Source organism: Haliotis asinina, chromosome 13, assembly GCF_037392515.1.
Source record: "Haliotis asinina isolate JCU_RB_2024 chromosome 13, JCU_Hal_asi_v2, whole genome shotgun sequence".
Lineage (NCBI taxonomy): Eukaryota > Metazoa > Mollusca > Gastropoda > Lepetellida > Haliotidae > Haliotis > Haliotis asinina.
This window is the reverse complement of record NC_090292.1, coordinates 38031223-38048998: the sequence shown is the minus strand read 5'-3', so window position 1 is coordinate 38048998 and position 17776 is coordinate 38031223. Positions and strand designations below refer to the sequence as shown.

The following is a 17776-nucleotide window of genomic DNA, read 5'->3' as shown; positions in this document are numbered from 1 at the left end:
TTTTCTGTATATTTTGTTATTAATTCAGTAATAATTATCATTGGGTCACAATGTTTAGTGTTTTGAATAATAATTATAAGGGGTCACATTTCGTATAATAGATGATCTGCATTTTCACAATTTTGGCAGCAGGTTTGTCCGGGAATTATCTGCCCTTGACTTCCTGTTTGTTCACTTCAGGGAGACATTGTTTCTTTGTTCTGTTTTGCTGGTTCACAGGGGATTTCTTACATAGTTTGTCACGGTAAATTCTTAACCGTAACATTATGTAATATGACGTTACACATTGTGCCATACTGGAAATAAACCCGCAGTGACCTATGTTTCTTCATACATACCTTTTTTGCAAAACATGTTGTCATTAACATATGTCAGTTTAGAAAAAGGTTTAATACTAGAAATTATGGGATCATGTACAAAGTTTGCTGATTTTCCCATACACTCCCACGTTAAAAGTCTTGGCTGACCAAGGAATCTTAAAGGCTCCATATCTAAAGAAAACCCAAAGTGCCCCCTGCTTTTCTGGGCTATTTTTGCAAAGACAAATATCATGCATCAAAAATGTATCAGTTAGAAAAAAAGTTTGATATTATTTATATCACCACTGAACATCCTTAATGGCACTTCTTGGACGGACGGACGGACTGACGGACTGACTGACTGACTGACTGACTGACTGACTGACTGACTGACTGACTGACTGACTGACTGACTGACTGACTGACTGACTGACTGACTGTGACTGACTGACTGACTGAGATTAGTTCTATGGTGCTTTCAGCAATATTGCAGCAATACAATGGCAGGGGGCACCATAAATGAGCTTCACACATTGAATGTATGTGGGGAATTGATTGGGATTAAATCGCCCAGTTTCAACATATACATGTGTTCATTCATATGAAAGGACTTTTTAATTTTAGCTTTTGCATGAAGGTAAAATGCCATACTCTTTGATGTATAGTGTTGTTATAGTAACGTTTATGTAAGGGTTTGATGGGGGATTACCACTGGACCAGCATAAGGGTGGACACTAAAACTGTACTAACATGTTGAAACTGATTTTGTAAACAGTTCTTGCCGAAGTGTTATTTACAACTGCTTGTTTATCATCAGATGGTGAATTTGTATCAACAGCATAAAACAACAATATCAACAGTTTTATATAAATACCTCCATACAAAAGTCATCATTACTCAATATCTGAGACAAGCACACATCTACACTACAAGTGTCTACCCACAGCTGGAGGTGGAAGGTATTTGGTAGTTGGAAGTTATATGTACAGAATCAGTAAGAGGAAGGAATTTCAGGCAATTTATAGGAGATGCACAACGAAAGACTGCAATGCCTCATTTACAACCAGGAATGACATTCCACTTAGAGGCAATGCAACTCACAACTGCCACAATCCTATGGCATTACGTTAGCATGTCACATGATACTTTTAATGATTGAGAAGGACAGTGGCAATGAAATATTTTATAAATACATATGTATGAATGAAATGAACATGAACATCTTGTGGTTGTTGCCTTCCTGTGTGATTAGGGTTCTTATGCAAACGTCCAAACGTTTTCTGCATGAAGACGAAAACAAAAAATGGCCCACTGCTATGCACACTCAAGAAGTCACCTTCTTGCTTAGACATCCTTTCTCAATGATAAGTATACTGGGCAAAAAAACAAAAAGTGATATTCATCTTCAGCTTCGTTTAAGTTGCACATATGACATATTCTATTTCTTTCTTAATTCTTTGTATCTCCCTGTTTCATAAATAATATGCACAGCAGCGAAATCTCACCAGTGAAGATTTATATTTCCTTATGGTCAAAACTGAAAGAAATGTTCTGTATACATAGATTATTTTATCGTTTTGTAGTAAAAACATTTATTAGATAATGAGAGACAAGTTGACCAATTTTAAAGGAATATATCTTTAAGCCTTTGTTCAACAAAACAGAAAAAGGAAAAGGAAATTGTCAAACCTGAGTTCACCTCAGTGAGAGAAAGGTACATGAAGCTAGTTTCAATGGAATGAGCATGTAAGAATACTACCTGTTGTCCCACTGTTTCTCTAGTGGTCGATGGTCAATCACCTGGACTACATGCTGGTCCAGGGGAGATAACTGTGTCCTGAGTACATGGTGGTCAACCAATGTGAGTTTGAGATGAGGAGCAAGTGAAGCAAGATCCACATCATCAGCGAAAGTGAGGAGTTCAGGTGAAATATTGTGTCTAGAAAGGAGGTATGTCACCTCTGTACGGAGGTGATACAGGGCCCGGGGAATGTCAAGGACCGGAATGTACAAGCTGCCAGAGGGACGAGTCTGAAAAAGAGAACATTCAGCTGGTTAGAAGTGGACTGCGCTACCTGGACATACAGGTCATCAAGGATGCCACACTTGAACAATAATGTGTGACACTGTTCAATTAAATCTGCCATTTTACATCTTTTCTTTAGCAAACGTTTTGTACAGACCCAATTAATACATATTCAAAGTGGTCCTTACCTGGTGGAGGTAGAAGGAATACACCAGGGCACTAACAGCTGAGTCCAAGTCACATGCCTCGTTACAAAGCACTATATGAACCTCTCCATAATCTGACACCCTTGCCTGAAACATTCAAGACAACATTGTAGCTCAACTGGATATGCCATAAAGCAACTCAAGAGAGATAATGTAAGGACAAACAACATGGATTAAAAACTTCTCCACTCGGATCGTGAGACGTTTGGATACAGATTCCATAAGGTTTGTCCTCATCTTACTCTCCAACATCCTAAAAAACTTGAACTCAAGAGAGATAACTTCACACAAACTTTCAATTTTGAAACATTTTCTGTACTGAGTACAAGTACTAGATTAAGAATTGAAAACAGCAATCACTCCCATAAACAACTGACCTGTTCAAAGAACTGGTGTTGGGAATACCTACCCTGAACTGTTTGGGCAACCGGTTGTGGGTGTATCAATCACTGACTGTTTGGGGAACTGGTTGTGGGTGTGCTTACCACAGACTCTTTGGGGAACTGGTTGGGGATGTTCCAACCACAGACTGTTTGGGGAACTGGTTGTGGGTGTACCTACCAAGAACTATTTAGGGAAATGATTGACTTGTACCAACCAAGAACTGTTTGGGGAACTGGTTGTGGGTATACGTACAATGACCTTCTTGGGGAACAAGTCAGTTTGAAGAACTGGTTGTGAGTGTACCTACCAAAGCCTGTTGGAAGAACTGGTTGTGAGTGTACCTATCAAAGCCTGTTTAAAGAACTGGTTGTGAGTGTACCTACCACACACTGTATGGGGAACTGGTTGTGGGTGTACCTACCAAGGTCTGTATGGGGAACTAGTTGTGGGTGTACCAACAAACGCCTGTTTGAAAAAAATGGTTGTGGGTGTACCCTCCAAGGTTTGTATGGGGAACTGATTGTGGGTGTACCTACCACTGACTGTATGGGGAACTGATTGTGGGTGTACCTACCAAAGCCTGTATGGGGAACTGGTTGTGTGTGTACCTACCACGGACAGTATGGGGAACTGGTTGTGAGTGTACCTACCACGGACTGTATGGGGAACTGGTTGTGGGTGTACCAACCAAGAACTATTTAGGGAAATGGTTGTGGGTATACGTACAATGACCTTTTTGGGGAACAAGTCGTGGGAATACTTACCATGGACTGTTTGGGGAACTGGTTGTGTACCACGGCCAGTTTGAAGAACTGGTTGTGAGTGTACCTACTAAAGCCTGTTGGAAGAACTGGTTGTGAGTGTACCTACCAAAGCCTGTTTAAAGAACTGGTTGTGAGTGTACCTACCACACACTGTATGGGGACCTGGTTGTGGGTGTACCTACCAGAGACTATTTTACCTACCAAAGCCTGTTTGAAGAACTGGTTGTGGGTGTACCTACCACAGACTGTATGAAGAACTGGTTGTGGGTGTACCTACCAAGGTCTGTATGAGGAACTACTTCTGAGTGTGCCCTCCAAGGCCTGTATGGGGAACTGGTTGTGGGTGTACCTACAATGACCTTTTGGGGGAACAAGTCAGTTTGAAGAACTGGCTGTGAGTGTACCTACCAAAGCCTGTTTGAAGAACTGGCTGTGAGTGTACCTACCAAAGCCTGTTTGAAGAACTACTTGTGAATATACCTACCAAGGCCTGTTGGAAGAACTGGTTGTGAGTGTACCTACCAAGGCCTGTTTGAAGAACTGGTTGTGAGTGTACCTGCCACAAACTGTTTGAAGAATTGGTTGTTGGTGTACCTACCAAAGCCTGTATGGGGAACTGGATGTGGGTGTACCTACCAAGGACTGTATGGGGAACTGGTTGTGAGTGTACCTACCTAAGCTTGTATGGGGAACTGGTTGTGGGTGTACCTACCAAGGCCTGTATGGGGAACTGGTTGTGGGTGTACCTACCAAGGACTATATGGGGAACTGGTTGTGAGTGTACCTACCAAGGCCTGTATGGGGAACTGGTTGTGGGTGTACCTACCAAGGACTGTTTAGGGAACTGGTTGTGAGTGTACCTACCAAGGCCTGTATGGGGAACTGGTTGTGGGTGTACCTACCAAGGCCTGGTACCTACCAAGGCCTGTATGGGGAACTGGTTGTGGGTGTACCTACCAAGGCCAGTATGGGGAACTGGTTGTGGGTGTACCTACCAAGGCCTGTATGGGGAACTGGTTGTGGGTGTACCTACCAAGGCTTGTATGGGGAACTGGTTATGGGTGTACCTACCAAGGCCTGTATGGGGAACTGGTTGTGGGTGTACCTACCAAGGCCTGTATGGGGAACTGGTTGTGGGTGTACCTACCAAGGCTTGTATGGGGAACTGGTTGTGGGTGTACCTACCAAGGTCTGTATGGGGAACTGGTTGTGGGTGTACCTACCAAGGCCTGTATGGGGAACTGATTGTGGTGTACCTACCACGGACTGTATGGGGAACTGGTTGTGGGTGTACCTACCAAGGCCTGTATGGGGAACTGGTTGTGGGTGTACCTACCAAGGCCTGTCTGGATGAGCGGAGGAAGTCCTCCATGCTGTGTGGTGTGTAGGGTCGTCCTTGACTAGTCTCACATCCTCTCTCAGGCACAGCCTATTTTAACAAAAAGTAAATCAAGCTGACATCTTACATGACTTCAAGTGTCACAAGGACAATGCGACATGCAGATAAGTAAAAAATCTGCTGGAAGCAAGAGAGCTAGGCACCAGCAACATGCTCTGAATAACATAGCTTGATGCATGCTCTCTCTGAATAACAAAGCCTCACACATGCTCTGAATGACAGAGCTTCACACATGCTCTGAATGACATAGCCTGGCACATGCTCTGAATGACAAAGCCTGACAGATGCTCTGCATGACAAAGCCTGACACATGCTCAGAATGACACAGCCTAACACACATCCTGAATAACAAAGCCTGACACATGCTCGGAATGACATAACCCGACACAAGCCAATGTCAACCTTCTGATGACTAATTACTGGCTGTCTTGATTCTAGTTGTTAATTTGTCAGCTAGAAGGATGGAAATTACAAAAACTCACATAAATATTGATAAGTCCTAATCAATAAGAATACTTCCCAGCTGTGACTGACAACCTTGATTACATGAAATGATTCTCGCTGAAGACATGATGTGTAACTGCTGGTCAACAACAGTCTGGTATCAGGCGCAGTGTACACTAACCAACAGCCTTAATGATCTTATGCCATGGTTCGACTGCTCAAACCTACTAAAGCCCAAAGAGCCCATGTATCCAAAATGTAAGAAAGACATGGTTTTGATTACCACATGTTACAATATACTTAGAGACTCTGCATCAGCTGTCAGTTACATCTTCATGATGCAAGTGAAATCAGCTCCTCTAACCTTTAGCATGTGCACTTTGCTCTTTGGTAAGTAGAGTTATGCAATTCATGTCAATGGGAATGTATACAGTTCATATTGAACCCACTCTTTCCTGGCAATAAATATTTTCCAGAATTTGTCTTATTATCAAAATGACCCAGGAAAATGACAGCGGAAAAAATGAAGTTATATCCATTGTTGCCAAGTGGTTTCTGAGCCTACAGTAACTAAGTGCATAGTAAGTGATGACAAAAAGGAGCAACAGTATTACATGGAAATATTATTTGCACAAGTCATCCCATCACATTCACTAATTGCCAACTAAAAAGAAAGAGAGAAACTTATGTGAGAAAGGATGAGTGAAAGGCATGAAGATACATGGTAAGAACCATTTATTTATGCAGCAAGTACTCAGTTATGTTGTACGTAGCATATCCTGGAAATCATAATTTTGTTGAACCACACATGCATGATATACACTGGCAGTGTGATTGATAAAACACACATGATTGAGATTTTTAGTGGTTTACAAGTTGAAGGCACATATCAAAATACCAATATCATTAAAAAGGAAAAGTTGCCTTTGGAATACTGCAGAAAATTCAACTGTACAAAGCAGAAGAACACCAGCCTAATCAGACACTGAGAGTGAACAGGTTGGGCAGACATCTGACTGTACAAGCACTGAGTGCTAACAAGCTGGGCAGACATCTGACTGTACAAACACTGAAAGTGAACAGGCTGGGCAGACATCAGACTGTACAAGCACTGAGAGTGAACAGGCTTGGACGATATCTGACTGTTCAAGCACTGAGAGCGAACAGGCTGGGCAGACATCTGACTGTCACAGCACTGATTCCATGGGTTTGTTGTGTCTAGCTGTCATTGTCAAGGAGAAGAAACAAGGATTAAACTGAAAGATCTCAATTACAAAATATAAGAAGTTGTTATCCATAAAGTTTGTCAAGATTGCACTTGACTACTTCCACTTCACCAAGGGTTATTGCACTAAGTGCCTCCAGCTTAAACCTGTTTTATTGTACACAACTGTAAACTGTTAATTTGACAAGCGTTACAACACAAATGCAGTTCATCATTATTAGAGGTGTGATGATACAGAAAATTCACGCATGATACCTATCGCGATATCCTGAAACGATACAATACAATTCGAATTCAATTCACATCACGATATGCTACCTTTTGTTTTTTTCTTCATAAATGTATATTTTCATATCAAGAAATAGTGCATATTTTCACATAACCATTAATTTCTAATGAAACTAACAATTTTAAGGTCTACTATACGTATCAGGATACGAAAAATACTGTCGATTTATTTATCGTCTGACAGAGTATCACGATTATCGACACTACAATATATCATGACAGCTCTAATCATATAATAATGGATTATTAGCCATGGATATTTGCTCTTCCAGGCACTAAGGGCTTTCTTGGCTACGTTTTTTGGCACCTCAGACCCAAACCAATGAACAGCAGTCATTTCATCTACAACTTAATTAACAATATGTTCTGCCAAAGAGAAGTGTTGTATAATGTCATCATTAATATCTTTCACCAATTTGCTCGGGCAATCAGACATTAAATTATTCAGAATCTTATTCTGACTAGCCATGCTAGCTGACTGGATGTTTCATCAAATTCTGTTGGATACCAGACTTAAAGCATTCCAGACAAACCAATATAAATTCAACCTATAGAGTACCAGGATTTTCTGAAAAGCAGCCCACTCAATAAATCGCCAATGAGCGCTTATTTTGTGTGGGTGCAATTATATAGGGTTAAAACATTATTTTCATTACTGCTATTTACAAACAAAATTATTGTTATTTATGTGCTAGGGGTCATTGCTCATTGTAGATGAATATGAATGTGTTTGAAAATAATTGAATATCACTTTTGCTCAGGATATTGTCTCCATTTTGACACACAGATTTTACAGCAATGGTTAAAATAGCCTGATTTAAATGAAAAATCGTAATTTACATTATCCAATGTTAGTGTCAAGTCATTTATATTCATGTATTTAAAGGCACACTGTTTCAAAGCAACATTTCAACTTACCGGTTTGATGTTTTGATGACCTAGAAAGATAGTGGCTTTCAATAAGCCAATCAGATTAGCTGACGCAAAAAGCATTGCATAATTCCAAATATGGGCATATTGTCCAACCCATTTCTAGTACAACATTTGAATGAAAAGCAAACACACATGTGTGTCTCATCAACCAACTGTTTTCACAAATAAATTGTCACTGTAATCATCAGTGCCGGTAAAATTAATTGCGGATTCCGCATCAAAAAAGACTTTATCAAAAGGTACATAATGTATGTTGTATGATCTGTGCGTCCTGCCTTGTAGCGTATGTAAACAACTGCAGGACCTGCAACCCTCATTGTAAGGTTACATTTGATTGGCTGACAAATTTGACAGCAGCATTCTGATCAGATGATTGTCACTTGCTTACAAAATGGCCGATGATCAAGTTTCGGTTTACAAAGAGACAAGACTACTGCCTTGATTTCATGAATTATTGGGCATTATTATTATTTAATATTTTCACTGTCACAACATAAATGGGTATACTGGCAACACATTTTTCAAATAGATAAATAATGTTATGACTACTGCATACTGAATTGTGAAGAATTCATTTTGGCAACATCTTGCGTGCATCCACACAATATCTAAACAACAGTGAGCAGATTTTAGTTCCCGACTACTGAATTATTTTATTTCTAAATTATCACGCAGACGGTCATATGGTCCATTTTTTCCTTCCAATTTTCACAAACTTTCCTTTTAAAGCCCTGGGCGGCTAAGTTCAAGAAAATCCTGGTAAGAGCATGTTTGACAATTTGAATCTTGCGTATTACTGTTTTTGTCACAGGCATTGTCTTAGTAAAGTCGCCACAGTGTAGTTCCCTGTTTAATAATTCACGGGACTACATTTGAGCACTTTGTCAAAACGTATTCATTGGAATGTGAGGCAAATCTTTTTGTGAGATATTGCTGACGACATAAGAAAATCATTGCACAATGCCATTTAGAAAGTGGTCAAATGCAACATAGGTCATATTTGGGATTTCACTTTCTTAGTAAAGTACAAATTCTAGTACTTTTTTGGTTGAGTCCCATCTGGGATTCGAACCCGCACCCTCAGAGTCAAGCACCTAATCGCCAGCACACAAAGTCAGCCGCCTAGCCCACTCACCCACTGAGACTTCCACAAAAATGAAAGTTGGTGCCTGACTGTAAGGGTGCAGGTTCGAATCCCGGATTGGACTCAACCGAAAAAGTACTAGAATTTGTACTTTACTAAGAAAGTGAAATCCCAAATATGACATATGTTGCACAAGAAAATCATATTTTATTTTTTTAGCTATCTCCCTCCCACCGATTTGCATTCGCTAAAAAGTAATTTCTGTGCATCATGCATGACTCAATGTCATTCGAGACAAAGCACTACCACAAACTTCCTGAATGAAGGACGAACACTTCTTGAAGTGTACCTCACATGTAAGTGGGATTCATGCCTCCTACAACAAGCGTGGGTTGCTGAAGACAAATTCAAACCTGGAACTACACAGGTCGTTAAAGCTACAAAAACCTAAAGTGTTCAATGCCTTGTCAGACCAGCCACCAGTTATCCTTACACATACTTTGATGCTACAAGGCATACAAACTATCATGTAAGTTTTGCACATTTTTTAGCTTGAAATATATCTAGATATATTTTCATCATTTAACTGTGCATTATATGTGATTCAACATGGTACGTAACACAGGTTCTGATTGGTCAATGCTATAAATTTTTATGACCACACTGTGGTATGAAACATTGTCCATGGGTCTTATTTGGCAAAGCTGGAACTTACTTAATTTGCACCCAGTTGACGAAAAAAAATTTCATACATCTCTGTATTGAAGAGCCTAGTGCCTTTGGCCAACTCTGAATACAAGATCATAAGTAGGAAGCCCTGGCTGGTGCATAAATCCAGCATGGAGAATAATCAGTCTTTTCCCCTTCCCCAGGATCAGTTTTCCTTGTGATCCATTATTCCAATTGGGTACCCATTGACTGCTGGCAGTATAAGATACATTTACCAAAGTCTCATCAGAATGCTTCAGCTCATATCCAACCTCATGTTTTTTTCCTGAGAAAATGATTTCTCAGACATACAATATCTTCCAACAATTTTCTTGGGTACTCCCTTGCTATTTTTTTAACCTACACCTGAAAGAATGGAAGAGTAGTCATACAGTGTATTTCGTTACTGCTAAATCAATTTGGTTTTCAAGGTGTTTCTGTAATACTTCTAATGACGTATTTGTTTTCTGAGTACAGTTTAGTGATTGCTTGTCTGACCTGGTTGTTCTGGAAGTTGACTTATTTATCAACCTTTGATTCTTTTGATATGCCCCCTTCATGTGTTGTGTTACCATGTCTCTCTTCCATATTCTATGTTCCAATGCCCATATAGAAACTCCCAATGCTTTGAAAGCATTTTTCATACACCTATCGATGGCATAAAACGGAATCCCACTTTCCCACAGATGACATCCTGACCTTGCCATCTTGGTGACGGGGTTAACCTCTGGTCATGTGGACAAGGTGTCCATCCTCGGATCAAAAGGTCCGTCGTTCGAATCCCCATCACAGGACTCAGAAATTTTGTGGCCACTACACAGCCTCAGCACAAAAGAAATCATACACTTTTAGTATCTGCTTTTTCGCCTGTACCTTCATTTCATCAGCAGCACACAGCAGTAACCAAGAAATGACTGTCATCACATGTACCTGTCTTTTCCCGTTGCTGCTGTATGCCCCTTCCACGCAAACTGTCAACAGTCATGTTAATAATGATGATAGTTTCTGAACACCTTTTTCTGTGATGCATGACAATTTCTAATAGTAACAGATGAAAAGGTGTTTGGGAATAGGTTACATCTTGCCTTGTAATATTTATTAACTAATTTTCTAAGCTGAAATATTTAGCAATTGATAGGGAGACTTCCTTGGCAAACATACTAGATCTTCAATTAACTCCTCTTCTACAGGTGGAATGGTTTGGAAAGTGATAAAAAATGACAAATCATAAATTCAACTTGAACAACTCGCAACCAGCTGATGAAACCAACATGCAAGGTTTGTGCCAAACTACAAAAATGTTTTGATGTATGTATTTCCATGATAAAATAAAAGTGCAGTTGCATAAAAGATAATTTGCTACGAAACCAAACTGTTGATTGTGTTAAAGTGAAATTAGTAAAGTAATATTTAGTCAAGTTGGATTTTGAAAGTTCACTTAACCTGTGTCCAGTGGTGTTTGGAAAAAAGTCAACCCCTGCAATATACTTCCAGTCCTAATAATATCTATGTAAGACTCAATAACATGGACATAACACTAGGCAATAGCAATGTGACAGACGGACATTTGTTAATGTCACATCAGCTTTTACGCTGACCAGACTGACTGTGCTTCAAGCATTTACAATAGAGAATGACTCAAATGTAGGTAGACACAGGAAGTAATTCCTGGGATGGTAAACAAACAGTCCCGTAGTTATCGGGTTGGTGATTAATAGGTCTGGGCTGATATGGCGTAAGACTGTTGATGTGTCTGACGCCCTCGTCTGACACTGACATCAGATGAAGCCTGTACCGGTGAACGCCTCCTCTCTTCCGCCAGCTGACCACCGAGTTATTGAAAGTGCAACGGTATCTAGCAGCCACAGCAATCCTATTCGTTTGGCTTATATGTTTTAATGACGATAAAGAAAGCCACACACACCTACCTACTGCTGATTTGTCTGTCATGCAACTCCCAGCGAACACCTTGGTCTGTGAGACTGCCGTTATCTCACAAGGACGAACGTGTTTACAACAACCGGACGTCCAAGGGAAAGCACCGAACTCGTCGTCAGACAAGGACTGCATATTACCAACCTCAGACGAACACGACACGCGCTTTTCAAACACATTTGAAAATAGCATAAATATTTTAGACCAGTTGTTTTAATTATGTCCATATTGGTTTTCGCGCTTCAAATTCAATTACTCAAATAAACTTGCCCAGTAAATTTTGAAGAGGCTAGGCTGAAGCCTAGCTAGATCTAATTACTTTGAAAAAAAGGGTATTGAACAAGCCGACATGCGTATGCGACATATCCTTTATCAGTTCATGATATAATATTCTCCTAGGTATATGTGCACCAATAGGTCATATGTATTTACGCACTGAAAGACCCACCGCACAAACATGCTGGTTACAACATATTTATTAGAATGATATATAGTTTTGTTAATCTGTTAAGTATCAATTCTTTAAATCAGAAGACAAACAATCGTTAGAAAACGAGAACAGACGGGCGAAAGATTCAGCAGTTTCGATCCGACTTCAGAAGCGGTGATTTTGTATTTATTACACATACAACTATAGTCGCTGGCATTGAAAAACATCGCGAGATCGAGCATCTCATCAACGTGAGGGAAGTTGACCTGTACCATAAATTGTGAATAAGTGAGTGAGTGAGTGAGTGAGTTTGTTTTTTCACCGCTTTCACTGCTTTTAGCACCATTCCAAGACTATGGCGGCGGAAATGGGCCTGATTTCACACATGAACCTTTGGTGTGACAATTAAGTGAACGCTTAAACCTCTCAGCTGCCTCACCGCCCTGTTACGTGAATAATGGATTGCTGTTTTCAAATTTGGTGCTTTGACTTTTCTGTTCGTAAATGATAATGTAGTGAATGAATATCTTTTTGGGTTTTGTTTAAAAACAAAACAAAACTGGTGTAATGCCGATGCCATGTAAACTCAACTCAAAACAACACTACACAATCTAACCTTTGAACAGCAATGGCTCTTTTATTCCAGGGATTTCCTTGAAACAGTTTCTTTCTTAGGCTTTATGGCGTCGATTTACTTGTTCTTACCCTGTTTTGTGATATCAAGAAATAGTGATTGATTATTCATCTGTTGACATCATATCAGTAAAGGAATGACCACGAAGTGGCATAATTCTAAATCCTTCGGATCTTCCCAAACAAAAACGAAGATTTCAGACTTGTTTCATTTTCCAGTAATGTGCCTGAAATTGTTATAACATTGTATGAGAGCGAATCGATGTTCACGGCTTTGGGTTTGGCCACCTTGAGTGGAAATGTATTAGAAGGACCTCTAAATGTACCAGTGAAAAGCTGAATTATTATAAGAGCCAACATGCTAGTAGTTTTGAAACAATACATTTATGAACCACTAACAAAAGGATATGAGACTTTGTTGCAAATAGCTAATTAATATGGTAAAAAGGTCAAAATTCACACGTCTATATTCTTCCACACTCTTCCTGCATTTTCTTGTAAAAACGTTTCTGTGACGAATAGAACCAATGAAGTCTGTCGAGAAGCTCCTATAACAAGAGTTCGGTCCTATAACAAGAGTTCGGTCCTATAACAAGAGTTCGGTCCTATAACAAGAGTTCGGTCCGTCTTGGCCGAAAACATTTGGCCGATGCCGAAAACACCTAACATTTCTCTGATTTATTGGGGCTCCATGCCTCTAGGCAGGGGACCTAATGGAATCGCACGGATCATTATTATTTATCATTCCGTAGATTTTTGTACCAAAAATACGGCTTAAAGCAATGTTCTGCATCGCTTACAAAAATCACAAAGATACCCACAGAAGCGAAGATATACCCCTTAAACATCTCTAGGCTTTAGGCCCAATAACGTATGGCAGAAAATTCAAAATTAATCGCAGAAGTTCAAAATATGACAGCAAATACCTCAATAAGTAATTGTTCCAACACATCCAAATCTCTAGTTGCGCAATCGAATTCCCAACAATTAAGTCGCTAAAATGTAACGTTTGACAGTCATTTTTTATTTCAGTTCTTGGCCATGTTCTTCAAACAGTTTTCTGAACACTTTGCTCCCAACATGTGTTGAGCTTGAACCATCATACATAGACATTCCAACTTTCCATAACTGATGGCCAGTAATCTTTGTGCAAATTCTGCACAAAAAGTGCCATGATGTGCCTTCGATGTGGCGTCCATATTGAATGCTTCTTCCGGGCCAGTTCTCTTCATAATTTTTCAAAGACTTCTTCACTGGTTTTTTTTCAAACGCAAGGTGAAAACTGAGAATTATTTTTAAAAAAAACTATTAGGCGTATGTGCCTGACAGTCGAAATCCTGGCGATTCCAGAACAATAATACGTTTGATTGTACGCTCGGGGACAGACGAGCTACAGCCTGCTGTAGACGAACTATTTTTTGTCCAGAACAGCCCATTTATACAAGCCATTCTATTCTCCTAATTTCCTTCGAGACAACCGAGTTTTTATGCTAGTTCAAAGAAATGGGGAATAACTGAACTATAATGACAGAAGGAAGGAAACACCGGTAAAATCGACAGAATTAGATCCCTTGAAAATATCCACATGGGATGCTTGTTTAGCAACCACTAACTGTCCTTATCGTTGTTTTCATAAGGCATTTGGATCAAAATTTCACACACCAGATTTAACATTTGTAGCACCTGTCATATCTCTTGTTGATTAAATAGCTAAAGAGATTAAGTAGCCATTGAAACAGAAGTAGTTGTTGCTAGTTTTATTGGTGGTTATTCAAAACAATCAATTAAACAATATCAGTTCGAGTGTCGAGTCTCAGCAATGACTTTACAACTAGACATGATATGTTAGGTCTATTTTGCACCAGTTTAACCACCGATGAAAGGCGGGTACTAGACAGGACAGGTTCATTTCCAGTATATTATCACATCTATTCTCCCTTTACACCAAATGGAATCTATTTCTCACGGTAGTCAATATTTCTTATTCTTAGCGCTTATGTTCCATATTTGATATAGATATACACGAGGATGTATCCTTAAACTAGCTAAAATGCTTCAGTCAGTAAGCTTCCATTTGAAAAGCTTTTGACTAGCACCATAAATCTGTCAAATCTTAAGTGATGTTATCAACTCAGTAAAGAGGCGAAGTTGCAATGGAACCTACAATCATTATACATTAAGTGTTCCAGCAAAGTCAGCAACTGTATGAAAAGGCACATTTGTCATTATCCCAAACCAAAGTACACAGTCATTTGTATCTAAAACAGTGTTTTACATTTTACGAATGAAACATTTCCTATTACTGGAAGTGGTATGATCCACACAATATTCCAATTTACTATTCTTGAAGAATCAGGTGGCTGATGGTATTCATATTTCCTCTGATTTCATATCACATGATGTAAGTCACTGGAATGGCTCGTTGGAATTGATGTGTTTTTCGTTTTCTATTCACAGATTTCCTATATTTCCCAAAGCAGAATTTTTTCTTTTGAAAGGATAATACAAAGCATTTGTTATAGGTATGCAACTTCTTCATTATTGACACACCACATGGCCAATACCTGCCCTTTTATCAGGTGAAAAGTGAATAGTTACAGAGGTATAATATATATTGAGTCAATCTCAAAAGATGCAGCTTTTTCACGTACCACGATTTAAAACTTCAATATAACAGTCAAATTTTATCATTTTTTAATCTCCTTCATTAGCAATATCTAATCTAGCTTGGGAATTTTTTACCACAAACAAAAGGACCAAACACTTTATATTTTATTCCTTTTTGTAACAAAGGATATGCATTTTGTCATGTATCCGGGTGCAGAAACCTAACATCGGGTGTCTGCTGTGCACGAAATTCCATTTAAGAAGATATTGTTTCTGGGTTGAAAAGAACAGACCTTTTCCCAATTCCTGGTAGATGTTTGTGATTTTCGAGCTGAATTTTGAAGTAAAAAACAATCGTTTTTTTTCTTTTGTATGCAAGAAAAATGTCTTTCTTGTAACAGTTCCATAAAAGTATGATATAATCAGTGATCTCTCATCTTGTGAAAGTGGAACTCCCTATCATGCTCATTAACACCTTCTGGTTGAGAGTGATAAACATGTGGTGTTAAGTTGAAAGAAAATCATGTTGAAAAGGTAAACATGTGCCAGTATTTTGTATCGATGTCTTTTAAGTAACATCAGTTAACAAAAGAAACAAACAATTTGCCAAACATATGTGTTTCTCATTAGGAACCATAAATACAACAAAAGGATGTTGTCTAAAATGGGAAAGGGACTAGTCATTATTTTTTATGAATTTACTTTTACAATTTGTCTCTCATATAACAGTCTTTTCTGTAACAGCTATCTTGTTATTGGAAAGACCATCAGTGTTACTTCAAAGAAACATATCTTGATTAGTCACATATTCTTTTTGTTTTAATGTCAGTGCCATTAACAGATGAATTGTGATAAAGATCTAAGGTTTATATGTTTACACTTTCTCTTCTGAATGCAGCTATATTTATTTGTTTAAAAGGTTGTTATTGGAGAGACGAGTAACTGCAAAGACAATTCAAAACAAATTTGAAAATACCCAATATATCTAATAGGTCTTTGTTCATCTAGATTTGCTATGCGTTCAAATCAGGACCATTAAGTTTATATTTGAAGTAACTATTGATATTTTCCTTAACAATTTGTATGTTTCACATCTTTCAAAAATACCTGTTATTTAAAGGACTTATGTTGTTACTGAAAAGAGAGTTTAATGTAAGTGATCTTTCATTTTTGTTTTCCTGATTTATTCAGATGTGCATTAAGATATGAGACAAAATTACCTTATGCTTAACACAGAAGTCTGTTCTTGAGACTTTGCATGCCCATATCCATTTTAAAGACTGTTATTTGAAAGACAGTGTGTGACTGATAATACTAATTATGACAGTCAGTCTGCAAACAATCAAATCTAAAACAAAAAATCAGTGAAACATTCATTTCTGTATGTTTTTCAGAACTGGCAAGATGGGTATGATATTAATGTTGCTGTATTTGTTACTTTAACAGCTTGGGGGAGATGATCAAAACTTTGACACTTTTGTTAGTAGCAAGCCTGTTTAACAGTTTGAGGCAGATGATCAAAACTTGGATTCTTTTGTTACTTGTGAACCTGTTTGACAGTTTGATAAATTCATGACAATTACTGTCAAACTTCTCGTTAAATACTTTTGCCTGAGTCCCTAAAAGAAACAAATATCAAGATGGTAACTGCTTCTTTAATTGTCGTTTATTTAAAGCAAGGTGTCTACAATTTTTTAATTCGTCTTTGTCTTCTATCAACTTGTTCACATTGACATGCCTTAGGGAAACAAATAAGCAATATATTTTATATATATTGCTCTTTAAGTATGGTAAAAACAATACTTTCAGAAGCTGATTGATATGAACCTAGCTTATCATCAATGCCACTAATATACTCTTATCCTAACTCAAAGACACAACTGAATTGTCTACTCTGTAACGTCATTGTTAGTCAATTACACTTAAAATACTCCTGAATGTAACACGCAAAGAACTCTTGACGATATGAGAGGGGTCAGAGAAAAATGCATCTTTATCAATAGTTTGAAGATTTCTGCATGATCGGCTTGATTTCTCCAAATCAGGACTCTCCATATTCAACACAGCAAACACGGTGTGGTGGTCCGATATAAGTTTTTCCTCAACACGAACACTGCTCATGATATTGTCACTGGACGTTACAAGCTAATCTAATATATGACCTGATCTGTGGGTTGGTTGGCAAATGCACTGTTTAAGACCATGAGAAGACAAAAGTGATTTTATTTTCAGCACATCTGATTTCTTGTTATCATCACAGTGCACATTGAAATCGCCAATGTAAATACTGTTTTCCTTTGGTGAAGATGCCCAAAGACGTGCAAGATCATTGTAGAAATCAGAATGATTAAGTTTGTTTTTGACAGAAGGTGGTGGGCGATATAGACATAAAACCCTTATGGTTGTATTGC

At 38.6% G+C, this 17776-nt stretch overlaps 1 protein-coding gene across 4 annotated transcripts in view; it reads right to left on the bottom strand.

Annotated features, from left to right (window-relative positions):
* Positions 1-11800, bottom strand: part of LOC137260462 (uncharacterized) — a 98427-nt gene extending 86627 nt beyond the window's left edge. For 2 of the 4 annotated variants that reach the window (XM_067798124.1, XM_067798126.1), the window contains exons 1-4: positions 11689-11800; positions 5016-5108; positions 2514-2618; positions 2059-2330 (exon numbers count right to left, since the gene is read on the bottom strand). In XM_067798124.1, coding sequence (XP_067654225.1) covers positions 2059-2330; positions 2514-2618; positions 5016-5051 — 413 coding nt within the window. In that variant the 5' untranslated portion in view covers positions 5052-5108; positions 11689-11800. Of the gene's footprint in view, positions 1-2058; positions 2331-2513; positions 2619-5015; positions 5109-11684 lie in introns of all 4 variants that reach the window. The other 2 variants (XM_067798125.1, XM_067798127.1) reach the window with 1 other exon arrangement.
* Positions 11801-17776: the final 5976 nt, after the last annotated feature.